The 15,906-nt window shown below is 39.8% G+C and overlaps 1 protein-coding gene across 6 annotated transcripts in view; it reads right to left on the reverse strand.

The window, feature by feature from the left end:
• The window catches only part of ST6GALNAC5 (ST6 N-acetylgalactosaminide alpha-2,6-sialyltransferase 5), a 194,470-nt gene that overhangs the window by 98,650 nt on the left and 79,914 nt on the right, over positions 1-15,906 (reverse strand). Inside the window, exon 3 of one of the 6 annotated variants that reach the window (XM_074003506.1) lies at positions 14,635-14,810. The exons of the other annotated variants lie outside the window; for them this stretch is intronic. Coding sequence (XP_073859607.1) covers positions 14,635-14,721 — 87 coding nt within the window. The 5' untranslated portion in view covers positions 14,722-14,810. The remainder of the gene's footprint in view (positions 1-14,634; positions 14,811-15,906) is intronic. 6 annotated transcript variants of the gene reach the window in all.

The raw sequence follows: 15,906 nt of genomic DNA on the forward strand, positions 1-15,906 counted from the left end.
GAAAGGACTCTGCAAAAGATGTAAAATTACAACTGCAAGAAATACCCTGGAAATACCAGTTGCTATGAGAAAGTGTATGTAAGAGGGACAATCAAGGAAGACTTTCTGAAGAAGTGAAATTTGACCTGAGATATGAAAGATATCCAAGCATTAACTCAGGAAAAAGAGGGAGTAGCTGCATTCAAGGGAGTGGGAACAGCATATGCAAACACCCTCTGGTGGAAAGAAGCTCAGAATGTTTGAGAAACTGAAATGAGGCCAGGGGCTGGTGCACAGGCAGCAAGGGAGTTGGAGTAGCAAATGATGTGGGAGAAGCCAGCATGGGCAGATCATGGAGGATCATATTAGTTCTGTTAAGGATTTGTTCCTCACCCCAAGACAACAAAAATCATTGATGGGCTTTATCCAAGGGAGGCTAACATCACCCAATTTTCATGTTCCTTGTCTTTTTTTTTCTTTCTTCTTTGCATTCCAGAGACATGTGTGTGCTGCTAGTAACAATTGTAAACAGAATAGCTCACAGGACTCTATGCCAGACCTTTAGAATTTGCAGTACACGGATTCTTAATTGGATCCATAATCAGCCTCTCCAAAAGTGCTTTATGGGCAACTTCGGGCAGGATCTGGGTGGCTGCTGGTGAATATACCAACATAGTGTATATTTAAAAGTGGGGTATTGACAGGCTTCCTTTTTTTCAGTTCTTCTTGAGCAAAATGGAGAGGACCTGAGGATGTCACAGGGTCAGGCCTCATAGAGGCTGCATAGCACCTTTTCTACTCACTCCTGCTCAGGTGTCTTTCTTTTCTTATCCGTCTCCAAAGAAAAATACACTGCTTTTCTTGTAACACCTTTGTGATCTCAGGATAGGAGCTTTCAAAGGTGACTGAATTGTCTCTGAGAACTCACTTTGGGCAAGGCTCCAGCTGGATGTCCTCCGAGACAAGGAAGTAATCACTACTCATGAGAAGTTGAAATGTTAGTGAGAATTTGGGGCATAAGTAAGTGACTAAGAATGTGACAAGCCATAAAGCTGTTTTGAGGCATCTGACGAGCAGCCAGATTTGATGGACAGTTGGTCCTTGAAAAATTCTGTAGAAATGAAAGCCTCAAGTGCCAAGAGACCGACACTCAACTTTCCTAAGAAACTCTCAGTCAGGTCATCCCTGGTCTTGTCCATTCTGTGCTTCAGCAAGCATCCACCACATTTGGATCACATTTGCACAAGGCCCGAGCTTGCCCCTCATTTCTCTAAGCATCTGTCCATTGCTAAGCAAACTAGGCCATGTTTCCTTATGTTCTATTGTGCCCATAGGCAAGAACAGAAGGTCTAGATAAACAAGCCAAAGCAAAGAATAATTCCAGAAGAATTAAAGACTTAAATGTAAAAAGCAAACCACAAAAAAGATAGATATAATTATACTATGCCATGTCAGATTTTTTTTCTTTTTTATTATACTTTAAATTCTAGGGTACATGTGCACAATGTGCAGGTTTTTTACATATGTATACATGTGCCATGTTGGTGTGCTGCACCCATTAAACCATCATTTACATTTGGTATATCTGCTAATGCTATCCCTCCCCCCACCCCACAACAGGCCCCAGTGTGTGATGCTCCCCTTCCTGTGTCCCAGAGTTCTCATTGTTCAGTTGCCACCTATGAGTGACAACATGTGGTATTTGGTTTTCCGTTCTTGCGATAGTTTGCTGAGAATGATGGTTTCCAGCTGCATCCATGTCCCTACAAAGGACATGAACTCGTCCTTTTTTATGGCAGCATAGTATTCCATGGTGTATATGTGCCACATTTTCTTAATCCAGTCTATCATTGATGGACACTTGGGTTGGTTCCAAGTCTTTGCTTTTGTGAATAGTGCCACAATAAACATACATGTGCGTGTGTCTTTATAGCAGCATGATTTATAATCCTTTGGGTATATACCCAGTAATGGGATGGCTAGGTCAAATGGTATTTCTAGTTCTAGATCCTTGAGGAATCGCCACACTGTCTTCCACAGTGGTTGAACTAGTTTACAGTCCCACCAACAGTGTAGAAGTGTTCCTATTTCTCCACATCCTCTCCAGCACCTGTTGTTGCCTGATTTTTTAATGACTGCCATTCTAACTGGTGTGAAATGGTATCTCATTGTGGTTTTGATTTGCATTTCTCTGATGGCGAGTGATGATGCGCATTTTTTCATGTGTCTGTTGGCTGCATAAATGTCTTCTTTTGAGAAGTGTCTGTTCGTATCCTTTGCCCACTTTTTGATGGGGTTGCTTGTTTTTCACTTGTTCTTTGTAGGTTCTGGATATTATTAGCCCTTTGTCAGACGAGTAGATTACAAAAATTTTCTCCCATTCTGTAGGTTGCCTGTTCACTCTGATGGTAGTGTCTTTTGCTGTGCAGAACCTCTTTAGTTTAATTAGATCCCATTTGTCAATTTTGGCTTTTGTTGCTGTTGCTTTTGGTATTTTAGACATGAAGCCCTTGCCCATGCCTATGTCCTGAATGGTATTGCCTAGGTTTTCTTCTAGTGTTTTTATGGTTTTAGGTCTAACATTTAAGTCTTTAATCCATCTTGAATTAATTTTTGTATAAAGTGTAAGGAAGGGATCCAGTTTCAGCTTTCTACTTATGGCTAGCCAGTTTTCCCAGCACCATTTATTAAATAGGGAATCCTTTCCCCATTTCTTGTTTTTGTCAGGTTTGTCAAAGATCAGATGGTTGTAGATATGTGGTGTTATTTCTGAGGCCTCTGTTCTGTTCCATTGGTCTATATCTCTGTTTTGGTAACAGTACCATGCTGTTTTGGTTATTGTAGCCTTGTAGTATAGTCTGAAGTTAGGTAGCATGATGCCTCCAGCTTTGTTCTTTTTGCTTGGGATTGTCTTGGCAATGTGGGTTCTTTTTTGGTTCCATATGAACTTTAAAGTAGTTTTTTCCAATTCTATGAAAAAAGTCATTGGTAGCTTGATGGGGATGGCATTGAATCTATAAATTACTTTGGGTAGTATGGCCATTTTCACAATATTGATTCTTCCTATCCATGAGCATGGAATGTTCTTCCATTTGTTTGTGTCCTGTTTTATTTCATTGAGCAGTGGTTTGTAGTTCTCCTTGAAGAAGTCCTTCACCTCCCTTGTAAGTTGGATTCCTAGGTACTTTATTCTCTTTGAAGCAATTGTGAAAAGGAGTTCACTCATGATTTGGCGCTCTGTCTGTTATTGGTGTATAAGAATGCTAGTGACTTTTGCACATTGATTTTGCATCCTGAAACTTTGCTGAAGTTGCTTATCAGCTTAAGGAGATTTTGGGCTGAGATGATGGGTTTTTCTAAATATACAATCATGTCATCTGCAAACAGGGACAATTTGACTGCCTCTTTTCCTAATTGAATATGCTTTATTTCTTTCTCTTGCCTGATTGCCCTGGCCAGAACTTCCAACACTATGAATAGGAGCATGTCAGATTTTTAAAACGTGAAATATACAATTGTATTTACATGAAAACATCAAAGAAGCAAGAATAAATATACGCAGGCTTGGAGTTTCTAGACATTAACTAAATATGGATCTCTCCACACATATTTTCTGAAACCTACAGAGATGAACAAGGAGAGCAAATAAAACCACCCATAACCCCTGTCTACAACATAACTAAGAGACTGAGAATGCTACAAATCTCAATTTACACAGAGGTGGGGAAATAAAAATTTAACACCTGCAGAGCCAGCGCTGAAGGCCTTGCTGGAGCCGAAAGTCAGCCAGAGAATGCTTGGGAAAGAGGAGGAGGCAGTGGGGCCTAGCAAGTGGAAGAGCACAGATAAAATCATTCCCGGTGAGAAAATGTTACACCCAAGAGGGTAAAGACAGAAAGGTCAAAGACCTGGTGAATCAGAGCTACTCGGGCATGAAGGGAGGAGGCTTGAGAATGCACGTCCAGGCATGGCGTTTTTGGGATTGGACGTGCCCTTGGAGCCTAAATAGTGAAGCAGTAGAAGAAAGTAAGCATTCAAAACAGAGAGACCCATGAGGAAGGAGGCCATATGACATCATACTTACCTGGCAGGGGAGATACGATGGTCATGAAATTAAGAGGTGTTCAGGAAGAAGAGACAGCACACTACCATCCCCATCCCGTCACACAAAATGTGCTATCTACTACTAAAAAACAAAAAAACAAACTTCACTATATCAACAAAAGACAGTGTTCTTGACCCAGGAAATCAATTAAGTCTCTCCAAAACTTTATTGCTGTCTACACAGAATCATCTGGTTTTGTTGGTACAGGAAAATGCAAGACAATTAAAACATAAAACAGCAGATGACATCCCCACAAAGCCACTATAAAACTTTAGAAAATGAGAGTCAAAACATTTCAGCAGGTGAAAATTCTTTTCTTCCAAACAACTACATAGCAGAAGAAAACTAACACTACCGCTGGACTGAGTTAAATGTCTACAAAAAATATATATATTTTCTAAACACTTCTAATCAGAAATCCAAAAGCTCTGAAGAAAAAAGGACAAATAAAAAGATGATGTGAAGCCGGAGTTGAAAGAACTGGGAAACAATGTGCATGACTGTGCAGAGAAGCAGTTGCCGGCACCCCAGCAGAGCTGTCGTATGTGGCATCACTACCGGAAGAGCAAACGGGCATCGTGAGCCTCAGGATGTCAGGCAACTGGGGTAGACAGTGTCTTCTGCGGGGAATTCTTTCCAAAAATGCTTCATTCGATCTAATAATGAAGAAATAATCAGACAAACCCAGAATATGGTACATTCTCAAAGTCGACTGGCTTAGACTCTTCAAAAATATGAGTATCATGAAAAAAAAAAGGGGGGGAAGTATTCTTCTAGCTAAAAGGAGAATAAAGAAACATAATAAATAAGTGCAATGTTTCATCCTTTATTAAGTCTTGATTTGTGGAGAAAAAAATCCTTCAGCTATAAAGAATGTTTTTAGAACAAATGGGGAAATATGATTATGATCTCTATATCAGATATTATGGTATTCATATTAAATATGAGATAATAGTAGTATTGTGGTTATGTAGAGAAAATGTTATTTTGCCTGCTAGATACCAGCAGCTGAAGTATTTAGGGTTGTAGTGTCGTGTCTAGTACTTTCAAATGGATCAACAAAATCTGTGTGTGTATATGGGTGGGTGGGTTGGTGGGTGGGTGGACAGATGGAGTTAAAAATAAAACAAATGTGTCAAAATGTTAATAATTGGTGACTACAGGTGTACTGGGCTGAGTAATATCCACTAAAAGTAATGTCCTCTCAAAACAGCAGAGTGTAACATTATTTGGAAATAGGACCTTTGCAGATGTAATTAAATTATGATGAGGTCATACTGAATTAGGGTGGGCCCTAAATCCAACACAATTGCATTCCTTATAAGAAGAGAGGAGGTACAGAGAGAACCATGAGGAAGGAGGCCATGTGATGTCAAAGATTCGAGGAACGCCTCTACAGGCCAAGGAACCCAAGGACTGCCGGCAATTGCCAGAAGGTAGGAAAAGGAAAGGAAAGGTTCTTCCCTAGAGCCTTCAGAGGGAGCATGGCCCTGCCGACACCTCCATTTAAGATTTCTGGCCTCCAGAACTGTCAGACAATAAATTTATATTGTTTTAAGTTACCCAGTCTGTGGTAATTTGTTACAGCAGTCCCAGGAAACTAATAGAGTAGGTAAAGGTAAAAAGTCTTCAGTGAAAATACTTTCCATTTTTCTACAGGTTTGAGTTATTTCAAAATCACAAGGTGGGTAAAATAAAAACAAATAAAATAAACTTCAGAAAAGTGTATGCATAGAAAAAAATTCAAGAAAAATACACCAATCAATAGAGGTTATCTCCCTGATGGTTTGAAGGAGTTGTCGGCCCCTCAGTGACCTCACAAAACCTCCCCGACCCCATGTTAAACACTGCATTTAATCGTCTCCCTCCGTTCTTCCCAAATCTATGCTAAGGATTGTATGTGACTTTGGTTATTGTGTAAAACTGCCAGATTTTCACAGGAGATAGTTGTGAGTTATATTGCTAGGTCACGGAAATACAGCTGGCCTTCAGTAAAAGTGAGTGGAGGGAAAGTTCTAGAAAGAGGATAATGGGACAAAACAGTTCCTCCACTCACAGGAGTGACAGACAACATCACATAACAAGTCAAAATAGGAACAAAGTCAATACTGGGCCATGAGTGAGATAAAGAAACAATGGAAGTGTTGACTTCCTACAGGAGGGAATGAGCGAGGGGAGGAGGGAAGTGGGAAATGGTTACTCAGCTTTCTGTATTATTACAAAGTTTGTCAGCCTGTGGACTCTGGAGCCAGTCTTGCTGGACCTGAATTCAGGTTCTAACTCCTACTGCTTTTGTGACTATAGAAAAATGAGGGTAATAATAGTACCCATAGAGTGTGGTTGTAAGAAACATATTTGCAATGTATTTAGAATAGTTCCTGTAACACAGCATTATATGGCTCTTACCCAGGCTTTTTTTTTTTTTTCTTTTCTGGATCTTGGGCCTCACTTAGGTGTATGGCTTCCTCCATTAGTCTCAAAGTGTTGTAGAGGCATAAGTAGGGACTTTTAATAGAGTCTAACCCTGAAATTATGGAATTATCACATCTGGTTTCAAAGTATGGGAGACGATCACTCCTAAAAGTAACATTATAGATAAGTTTTATTTTCTCATTTGTAGTTTTTATTTTCCAAATTTCCTACAATAAGGCAGTATCAATTTGATAATAAAAGAAATTAGAGAAAGGAAACAGAAAATAACTAACCATATAGCTCTTACTCCTCATCTTCCCACTGAAAAACGGAGGTGGTGGAGACAGTAGTGAAAAGATTATTCCTTCTATTTTAAACCATAAGAACAAGAGCCAAGAAGCTGAATCACTCAGATGCCTACATAGCCCCTGCTGTTCCCTTCCCTGCCCAGGCAGCCAACACTGCACTTGCTGCTCAATAAGTTAGAGGACACTTAGTGGAAAATCGCAAAAATTTAAAACGAAAAAGACTCGGATTGAGTTTAGTGAATTATTCTGATGAAATATGCAAAATCAAAAGGACCTCGACAAGTTTGGATGTGTATTTAATGTGGATTTATGGACTTCATTACAAAAAAACATTGACTAACAATAACTTACGTCCAAACAAAACTCAATGTGTGCCAATAGTTGGAAGCAAAGTTGGTAAACACTTTCAGCAGTCATCTCATTGTCATAGGATTCTAGCTCCTTAAGTCTTTTTTCATAATTTACTCCATTTTTAAAAAGGCATAATGAGTAGGGAATATAACAGAAAAACATTATTAAAATGTAAATACATATAGCAACTGACTCAATGACTACCATATTGATTGCTGAATTTACCCTCACCTTTTGTAAGAAATTAAACTAATCCCTGCTTGATACACCTAAGGGACACAGATTTTTAGAGTAAGAGGAGCACCTTGAGGCACATCCAATTCAGCTTGATATGCAAAATGAGCACTACAATATGCAACATAGATGACAGTGGTCAGGTGCCCAGACAGGCCTCCGAACCTCTGCCTGGGCCACAGTAATCTTACCCGAATCCGCAACAATACGAATAGCTGCCTCTGAGCAAACTCTGTGTGCTGGGAAAAGTGCTAAGTGTTGGGTTTGTCTGTCTAAACCACTACGTCTGCTTTTTCTCCTTCATGCCACTTATCACGATGGTAATACCATTTCACTAATGTGCTTATTTGTCCACTGTCCACCTCTTCATTGGACTGTAAACTCTTTGAGGGTAAAAATCATGACTGTTTTGCTCACTGCTGTATCCCCAATCCCTTCTCCATAGACTGGAACTCATCAAGTATTTGTTGAATTAATAAACACAGCTTTTGATTCTTGGCATTCTCTCCATTTTAACACTAAGGAAAACTGATGGTGAATAAGGCATTTCCTCAAAGCTGGTAAATGTCAGAGCCAAGATTCAGACCCAGCTCCATTTGACCACAGAGGCCATGATTATTCTACTAAGCTTCCTGGCCACCCAATTAGTTTGAAAGCAATCTATTAATTAAGCAATTTCAAAGTAATAGCATGAATTACATCCCATTCCTGGTTCCTCCCTCTGAGGCTAGTAAAATGTGACTTTCAAACCTGAGTTTTAATTTTCTACAAGATGATACTAATGCTACCTCTGGGCCCTTATGTTTTTATAATGTTTTAAATATGTATTTATTTACAAACACTCACTATTTCTTTTTTTCCTCTCAACATCTATTTTAAGCTCAGGAGTACATGTGCAGGATGTGCAGGTTTTTTTACACAGGTAAATGTGTGCCATGGTGGCTTGTCGCACAGATCATTTCATCACCTTGGCATTAAGTCCAGCATCCATTAGCTATTCTTCCTGATACTCTCCCTCCCCTCCCACTTTCCAACATGCCCCAGTGTGGGTTGTTCCCCCACATGTGTCCATGTGTTCTTATAATTCAGCTCCCACTTATAAGTGAGGACATGCAGTGTTTGGTTATCTGTTCCTGCATTAGTTTGCTAAGGACGATGGCTTCCAGCTCCATCCATGTCCCTGCAAAGGACATGATCTCGTTCCTTTTTATGGCTGCACAGTATTCCATGGTATATATGTACCACATTTCTTTTGTCCAGTCTCTCACTGATGGGCATTTAGGTAAACACTCATCATTTCTAATCATCCCTATGACTGCTTTTTCCCTCCTAATCAGTAACATACAATATAGTTTAAACCAATAAAGTGCTGGAGCCATCCTGTGCTGGCTCCCGGAACTGCTTGATAAATTTTTATGAATTTTGTGAGCCAGTTGTTAAGCACAGGCATTATTTTTAAAACATATAATGAAGTGAATTATATTAAAAACAAAAATTTCATTGGGGAAAGGATAACTTTCAACAAACAGCACGGGAACAATTGGACACCCACAAGCAAAAAAATGAACCTTGCTTTAAAACCTCACACCACATAAAAAATTAATTCATGATGGATCATGGATTTAAATGAAAATATAAAACTATAAAACTTTTTATTTTAAAATAGGAGAAAATATAAAGGATGTAAATCTAGGTAAAGAGTTCTTAGAAATGACAGCAAAAATTGATATACTGAACTTTATCAACATCTGAAACTTTTATGCTGCCAAAGATTCTTTTAAGAGAACGAAAAGACAAGTTATAGACTGGGAGAAAAAACTTGCAAACCACATATCTGACACAGTTCTTACATCTCAAATATATAAAGAACTCTCAAAACTCTACAGTAAAGAAACAAACTCCAGTTAGAAAATGGGTAAAAGACATGAGGAAACATTTCACCAAAGAGGTGATATGGGTGGCAAATAAACACATAAAAAGACGTCCAACATCGTTATCCATTAGAGAATGTAAATTAAAACCACAATGAGATGTCAGCACATAGCAATTAGGACAGCTAAAATGGAAAACAGTGACAACACAAAATGCTGGCAAGAATACAGAGAAGCTTGATTTCTCATACAGGAAGGTGGGAAAGTCAAATAATACAGGCACTCTGGAAAATAGTTCGGAAGTTTCTTGCACCAATCATATGTCCCAGCAATCAGTTTGAGGCACTTATCCCAGAAAAATGAAAAATTACATTCGCATAAAATCTATATACAAAATACACAAACGTTTATGGCAGCTCTATCCATAACAGCAAAGAACTGGAAACAACCCACATGTCTATCAATGGGGGAGTGGTTAAACAAACTCTGGCTTATCTATACAATGTAATCCTACTCAGAAATAAAAGGAATGATACATGCAACTATGTAGATGAAACTAGGGAATTATCCTTAGTGGAAAAAAGTCATCTCAAAAGTTAATGTACATATAATTCTATATTTATAACATTCTGGAAATAAAACTATAGATATGGAGAACAGATTAGCAGTTGTGACAGGATGGGGAGTCAGTGGTAACAAGAGAAAGAGGAAGCACAGGGAGGGCGTTCCTTTATAGTGATGGGGCAGGCGAGTGAGTGCACAAGCGCAAACTCTGGTTTCTTTTTTAGTTTTTATTTTTTTGTGACCGTGGTGTTTTTATTTTCTACATTTATTTTTAATTTTTTAAACTTTTTAGTTTTAAAAAACTGACACATAATAATTGTACATGTTTATGGGGTACATAGTGATGTTGCAATATACATGATGGATAGTGATCAGATCAGGGTAATGGATGCATAGTGATCAGATCAGATCAGAGTAATCAGGTAAATCAGTAAATCAGATCAGGTAATCATATCCATCATCTCAAACATTGATCATTTCTTTGGGTTGAGACCATTCAATATCTTCATTCTAGCTATTTAAATATATGTATTATTGTTAATTCTGTTCATATTTAACTACAGTGTTATAGAATACTTTGGTTTCTTTTTATAATGTCATTAATCTCATCATAGGGACCCCACACTTGTGACCTAACCTAAACCTAATTACATAAATCCGATTACCTACCAAAGGACCTGCCTCCAAATACCATCACATTGGGAGTTAAGGCTTCAACACATAGACTTGGGGATACACAGGCACATATTCATAATAGTGAAAATGTAAGGTCTGCTACTGTACCTCTCTTCCCAGCTCTGCATTCAGTGATATCTGATGGGTAGCTGGAAACCAGCTATAAGGAAGTATTTGTACCACAGAAATAAGCAAACACCACCAATCAGGACTTGATTTGCTATACTGTTGATTATTAGAAACAGATGGAGAAAATGTAAATATTACAGATTAAACTTCAAAGTGTGTTGTGTTTGTAGACATTACATCATGAGAAGCACAAAACTGGAAAAATAGTGGTGGTCTATTCTTTGAAAACTGTTATTTGATTCAGTAAGGAAGTTACTCATATTATTGAGGAGCAAATGAGGTTCCAACACAGGTCTTTTTGGTTTCACCTTCTTCTTACCTACTAAGGTAACCAAAAATACTAACCATATTATTTTGGGACTATATTCATTCAGAAGTTGCACCATAGGTTAGCTATAGATACAATAATTTGGCAAAAATCAATAAAAACATTCTTAAAGAAACAATTGGGTACATGGAATTTAGAACAAAGAACACTGAACATTTTATTGTTATTTGTAAATTATGTGCTCTTTATTGGGAAAATTAATAATAAACACACACTTTTAAAAATATACATTCTTGGCAGTTTAATTTTAATATTTCATTAAAATATTATTTTTTATTATGCTTTAAGTTCTGGGGTACCTGTGCAGAATGTGCAGGTTTGTTACATAGGTATACATGTGCCATGGTGGTTTGCTGCACCCATCAACCTGTCATTCTATATTGGTATTTCTCCTAATGCTATCCCTTCCCTAGGCCCCCCCAATAACTACAGATCCAAAACAGGCCCCAGTGTGTGATGTTCCTCTCCCTGTGTCCATGTGTTCTCATTGCTCAACTCCCACTTATGAGTGAGAACATGCAGTGTTTGGTTTTCTGTTCTTGACACACACACATTTTTAAACAGAGCTAGTGTTCAAATATTTACCAGCACACACTGGTTTAAACCCAATCTTCATTTTGTTCTTCAGTGGAGACAATCACAGCCCTGCTCCTCTTTAAAGTGGTGATGTAGGTTAACTCTGTTGCATCTGGCTTTTACCTTTTGCAGCTGCCGTCTTTCAGGGAGACTGATTTGACCCTTGGTTTGCTCAGATTTGTGTATTCAGAATCAATGGCCTATTACAACTGTAAACCCTGTCGACTTCACAGGAAAATGCTCTAGTTTCTCTCACAAAGAGACTCTTAACAGTGAGCTGGGTCAGTTTCAATTTGCTTGTAGTTTAGACACCAGGTTTACAAGTTTTCTAATGGCTTTTCTTTTCTTTCTTTTTTCTTTTCTTTTTCTTTTTTTTTTTTTTTTTTTGGTGTAACAAAATCAGAAAGCAAAGATTTCTTTATCACAGGTGGTTCATGAGATTAGTCACATTCCCAGTCTTCACCTACTACTAAACATTTTACACTTGCTATCCCTTGGTTGTGGCTGCGCACTTGTCACAGATCAGACTTCTCAACTGATGTGCTGTTTGGCTTCATGCAGAGATTTTAGTCCCATTCTGGCTTTTCACTCCCTATTCTATGCCCTACAACCTACTCTTCTTTGGAGATTCAGTTGAGTCACCTCTTCCCTTGTATTTCCTCCTCTAATCCATTCAATCTGGAAAAAAAAATACATCCCTTTCTTTGAATTTCCCCAAATCTAGCCAGCTCTCTATTCTGACATCAGTCCCACCTCTCCCTTACATAACTGTTAACCATGTCTGTGGTTTAGGTTATACATTACTATCATCTCCTTGAGGGCAGAGCTCTAATTTATCTCTAAATTCCATCATAGTGACTAGTTTAATGCCTGCTCATGACAAGCACTTAAAAAAATTGCTTCAGTGGAACAGCTGAGCTATATGTCAGCTGTAAGCAAATGAATAAATTAGTTCATGTCTACGTGTCTCAGTTTCTTACCTATAAGTTGGGGCTAAAGAATATGTATTATATATACTGTACATATTATATACATATAAAATAAATATGTGGTATATGTAAGTACCATTATTGGCTATACCGTTATCATGTCACTGTTCTTGATACCAGATTCCTGTGTCGGTGAGTGCGTCTACGAATTATGTAGTGCAGTAGAGTGCAAGAGCACTGGCCGAACAGTCAGGAGTCAGAAGATGCCAGTTCTCATCTCAGTCCTTCCTACCGTGCATGACCTTAGGTTAATCAACCTCTCTGGGCTTCACTTCCCTGTGTGTAAAGTGTGTGTGAAGAAATCTGTGTGAAGGTAAGGAGAAGGCTGAGCTTATTGGTAGCTCTAAAAGTGCATAATACCACAGTACTGTGTGACAAGTCCCCTCATGCTAAGCTGGGCTTCCAGTGACAGGCAATGCTCTGTTTTCTCTAAAGTCCTCCCTCTAAACCCACAGACTTCCTTAGCAATGGGCTAAGTACATTTTGGAGAGGCTAGCTCAGCAATAGGTGCAAAGGTACTTGCATTCCATTTTGGTAGTTGCACTGACTGAAAAAGGGTTATTGCCTTCTTCAGTTTGTGAGCATTTAGAAGTTATAGAAAAAAACCAAAATCAGTGTGAAGAAGTTCCAGAGGTGATGGGTCTAATGGTTTTTCTCCTGGTGAGTCACTGTGGGAGGGATGCCTCTCGAGTTGATCAACCTGGTGACTCTGCTCCAATTCATCCTCCCTGCAGACCCAGTATGACATAGGACTGATGACCTCAATTACAGAGGCAGGAACATAGATGCCCAGAATAACAGGGTGTCACAGCTGGATAAGCCCTTGTCTAGTCCAAACATTTGATTTTACACATGAGGAAAACTGGAGCTCAGAGGCCAAAAGGACATTTCCAAGGTCACAGAGTGAGTTAGTAGAAGAGCTGGGTCTAAAAAGGGCAACTTCTGGGTCCTGGTTTACAGCTTCTGCTCCTCATGCCAGCTCTATCCATTGTGGGCCAGTGCCACTGCCTGCAAGGAACATCTCTGATGGCAAAACTGAGCCCCAAACAGGCCCAAATAGGCCCAAACAGAACATCGCCTTTTTCCTCAACCCCAGTAAGTTCTGACAGATCAAGACTGTGAGAGTTGGCCTTGGGAAGAAACTAATTTCCAGTTCTTAACACCCATGAGAAGAGCAAAGCTTTGGTCTTTAATGTATGTGCCATCCCATCTTGGATGTGATTACTCTAGAGCAGTGCACAACTGGTATCTCAGAAGGCATTTTTGTGTGTGATGTGTGGCTGGGCATATACCCAGCAACACACCTCAGGGTGTGGGTTACAAGCAACAGTAGCTGTGTTTCCTGTAATGTATGTCAGTATTCAGATGTCAACAGCTAGAACACACAAGATCTTTGAGAGAAGTACAGCCTCAGGATGGAGTTAGCACAAGACTTGGCACTTGGGAGACATCCAAAATATTGGTTAGATGAGTTCCCAAAGTGTCGTTCATGCTGGTGACCACAGTGTGACAGAATATTCAGTAGAATGTAAAATGGCCCAGCTATAGTTATACTTTAAGAAATGAGGATAAGGTGGCGGGGCGCGGTGGCTCACACCTGTAATCCCAGCACCTTGGCAGGCCGAGGCGGGTGGATCACAAGGTCAGGAGATAGAGACCATCCTGCCTAACACGGTGAAACCCTGTCTCTACTAAAAATACAAAAAATTAGCCAGGCGCAGTGGTGGGCGCCTGTAGTCCCAGCTACTCCGGAGGCTGGGGAAGGAGAATGGTGTGAACCTGGAAGGCAGAGTTTGCAGTGAGCCGAGATCGCGCCACTGCACTCCAGCCTGGGAGATAGAGCGACACTCTGTCTCAAAAAAAAAGAAATGAAATGAAGATAAGGTTGGTGAGGAGTGGCTCAGAAAGAAAGCTTAAGGTTCTTGGTATCTTTTTGGAGTAAAGGAATCAGATATATACTTTATCATATTCACTATGGTGGGAGTAGTTACATGGGAGGAAGAAAAGTAGAGTGAGAAGGATATTCTTATTTATATTCTTACTGATTTCAAGTGTAAGGGTGTATTCTTATTTCAATAGTTTTCTCTCTCTCTCTCTGTACCCACTCCCATACCTCTCTCTCTCTCCCCACTTGAAGAAAATGATGTGCAGAATGAATTCCTTTCTGGAATCCTGTGCTTTTGGGAGCTAGTGCTCTCATTCCATCTCTCTCTCTTCCTCTTTCACTGAACGTTTTCTTTCTCTGAAGGGATGTTGGTTCTGGAGAATCAGAGGGCCCACAGCACAGCCCTGAGGAGAGAAAACAGAATTGGCTGCTAAGCCTGATGAGCCTAAGGGAGCTAGAAGGTCTCCTGCAGCAGGGACAGTGTTAAGATCCACTTCACATCCTCTTGGGGGCCACCCACTCCCCAATCTCCCTTGCCTTAGGAGGGTATCACAAGGCTAGGCCCTGAACCATGCAATGTGGTGGCGGGGGGCAGGGGGGCGGGGCGAGGGGGGCGGGGCGGAGGGGGCGGGGGGTGCAGTTTCACAAGGCACTTCTAAACCTGGCCCTTACAGACACATCTCACGGAAACTTTTAGCTCTCTCTTTCTTGATACAGCACCCTTGCAGGCTATAAGATGGAAGAGGGCCATCTGATTCATTTTGGACTTTTGAGTATAGAATAAACTTAGTGTGTTAAACAATTCACTCTTTGGGTTTTATTTGTTACTGGAACATAGCCTACTGTATCCTGACTTTTCTGATCTATTAAGCTCATCTCATCTGAAGATGACAAGAAGGCAAGAATGCAGGACGGGAAACTTCTGCAGGATAAAAAAAAGTTTGTATTTGTCTGGCAATTCTCTCCGGCTATCTTTCTTAAGAATATGAATGTGTCAGCATAGGATAGAGGGATTTGAGGAGAAGTTATACATATGACCACATTTTCTCTTCTGCTTTAAAAGTTTCCCAAGGTCTTATTATCATTATTTTTCCTTTTTTGAGACAAGGTCAAGCTCTGTTACCGAGGCTGGAATACGGCGGCATGATCATAGCTCACTATAGCCTTAAACTCCTGGGCTCAAGCAATCCTCCCCACTCAGCGTCCTCAGCATCCTGAGTAGCTGGGTCTATAGGCGCATGCCACCACACCTAGCTAATTAAACATTTTTTATTAGAGATGGGGTCTCTCTAAGTTTGAAGCTGGTCTCAAACTTCTGAGCTCAAGCAACCCTCCCACCTCAGCCTCCCAAAGTGCTGGGATTACAGGTGTGAGCCACCATGGCTGGCCTCTCAAAGTCTTAGTTTTTTGTAATGTTCCTTTTTTTATTGTTGTAGTGTATACTAGGAAAAACTTTTAAGGTGGTTTGAATGATAAACTTCCAATACTTCTGTCATTTTT

This window comes from Macaca fascicularis, chromosome 1 (genome assembly GCF_037993035.2).
Source record: "Macaca fascicularis isolate 582-1 chromosome 1, T2T-MFA8v1.1".
Classification (NCBI taxonomy): Eukaryota; Metazoa; Chordata; class Mammalia; order Primates; family Cercopithecidae; genus Macaca; species Macaca fascicularis.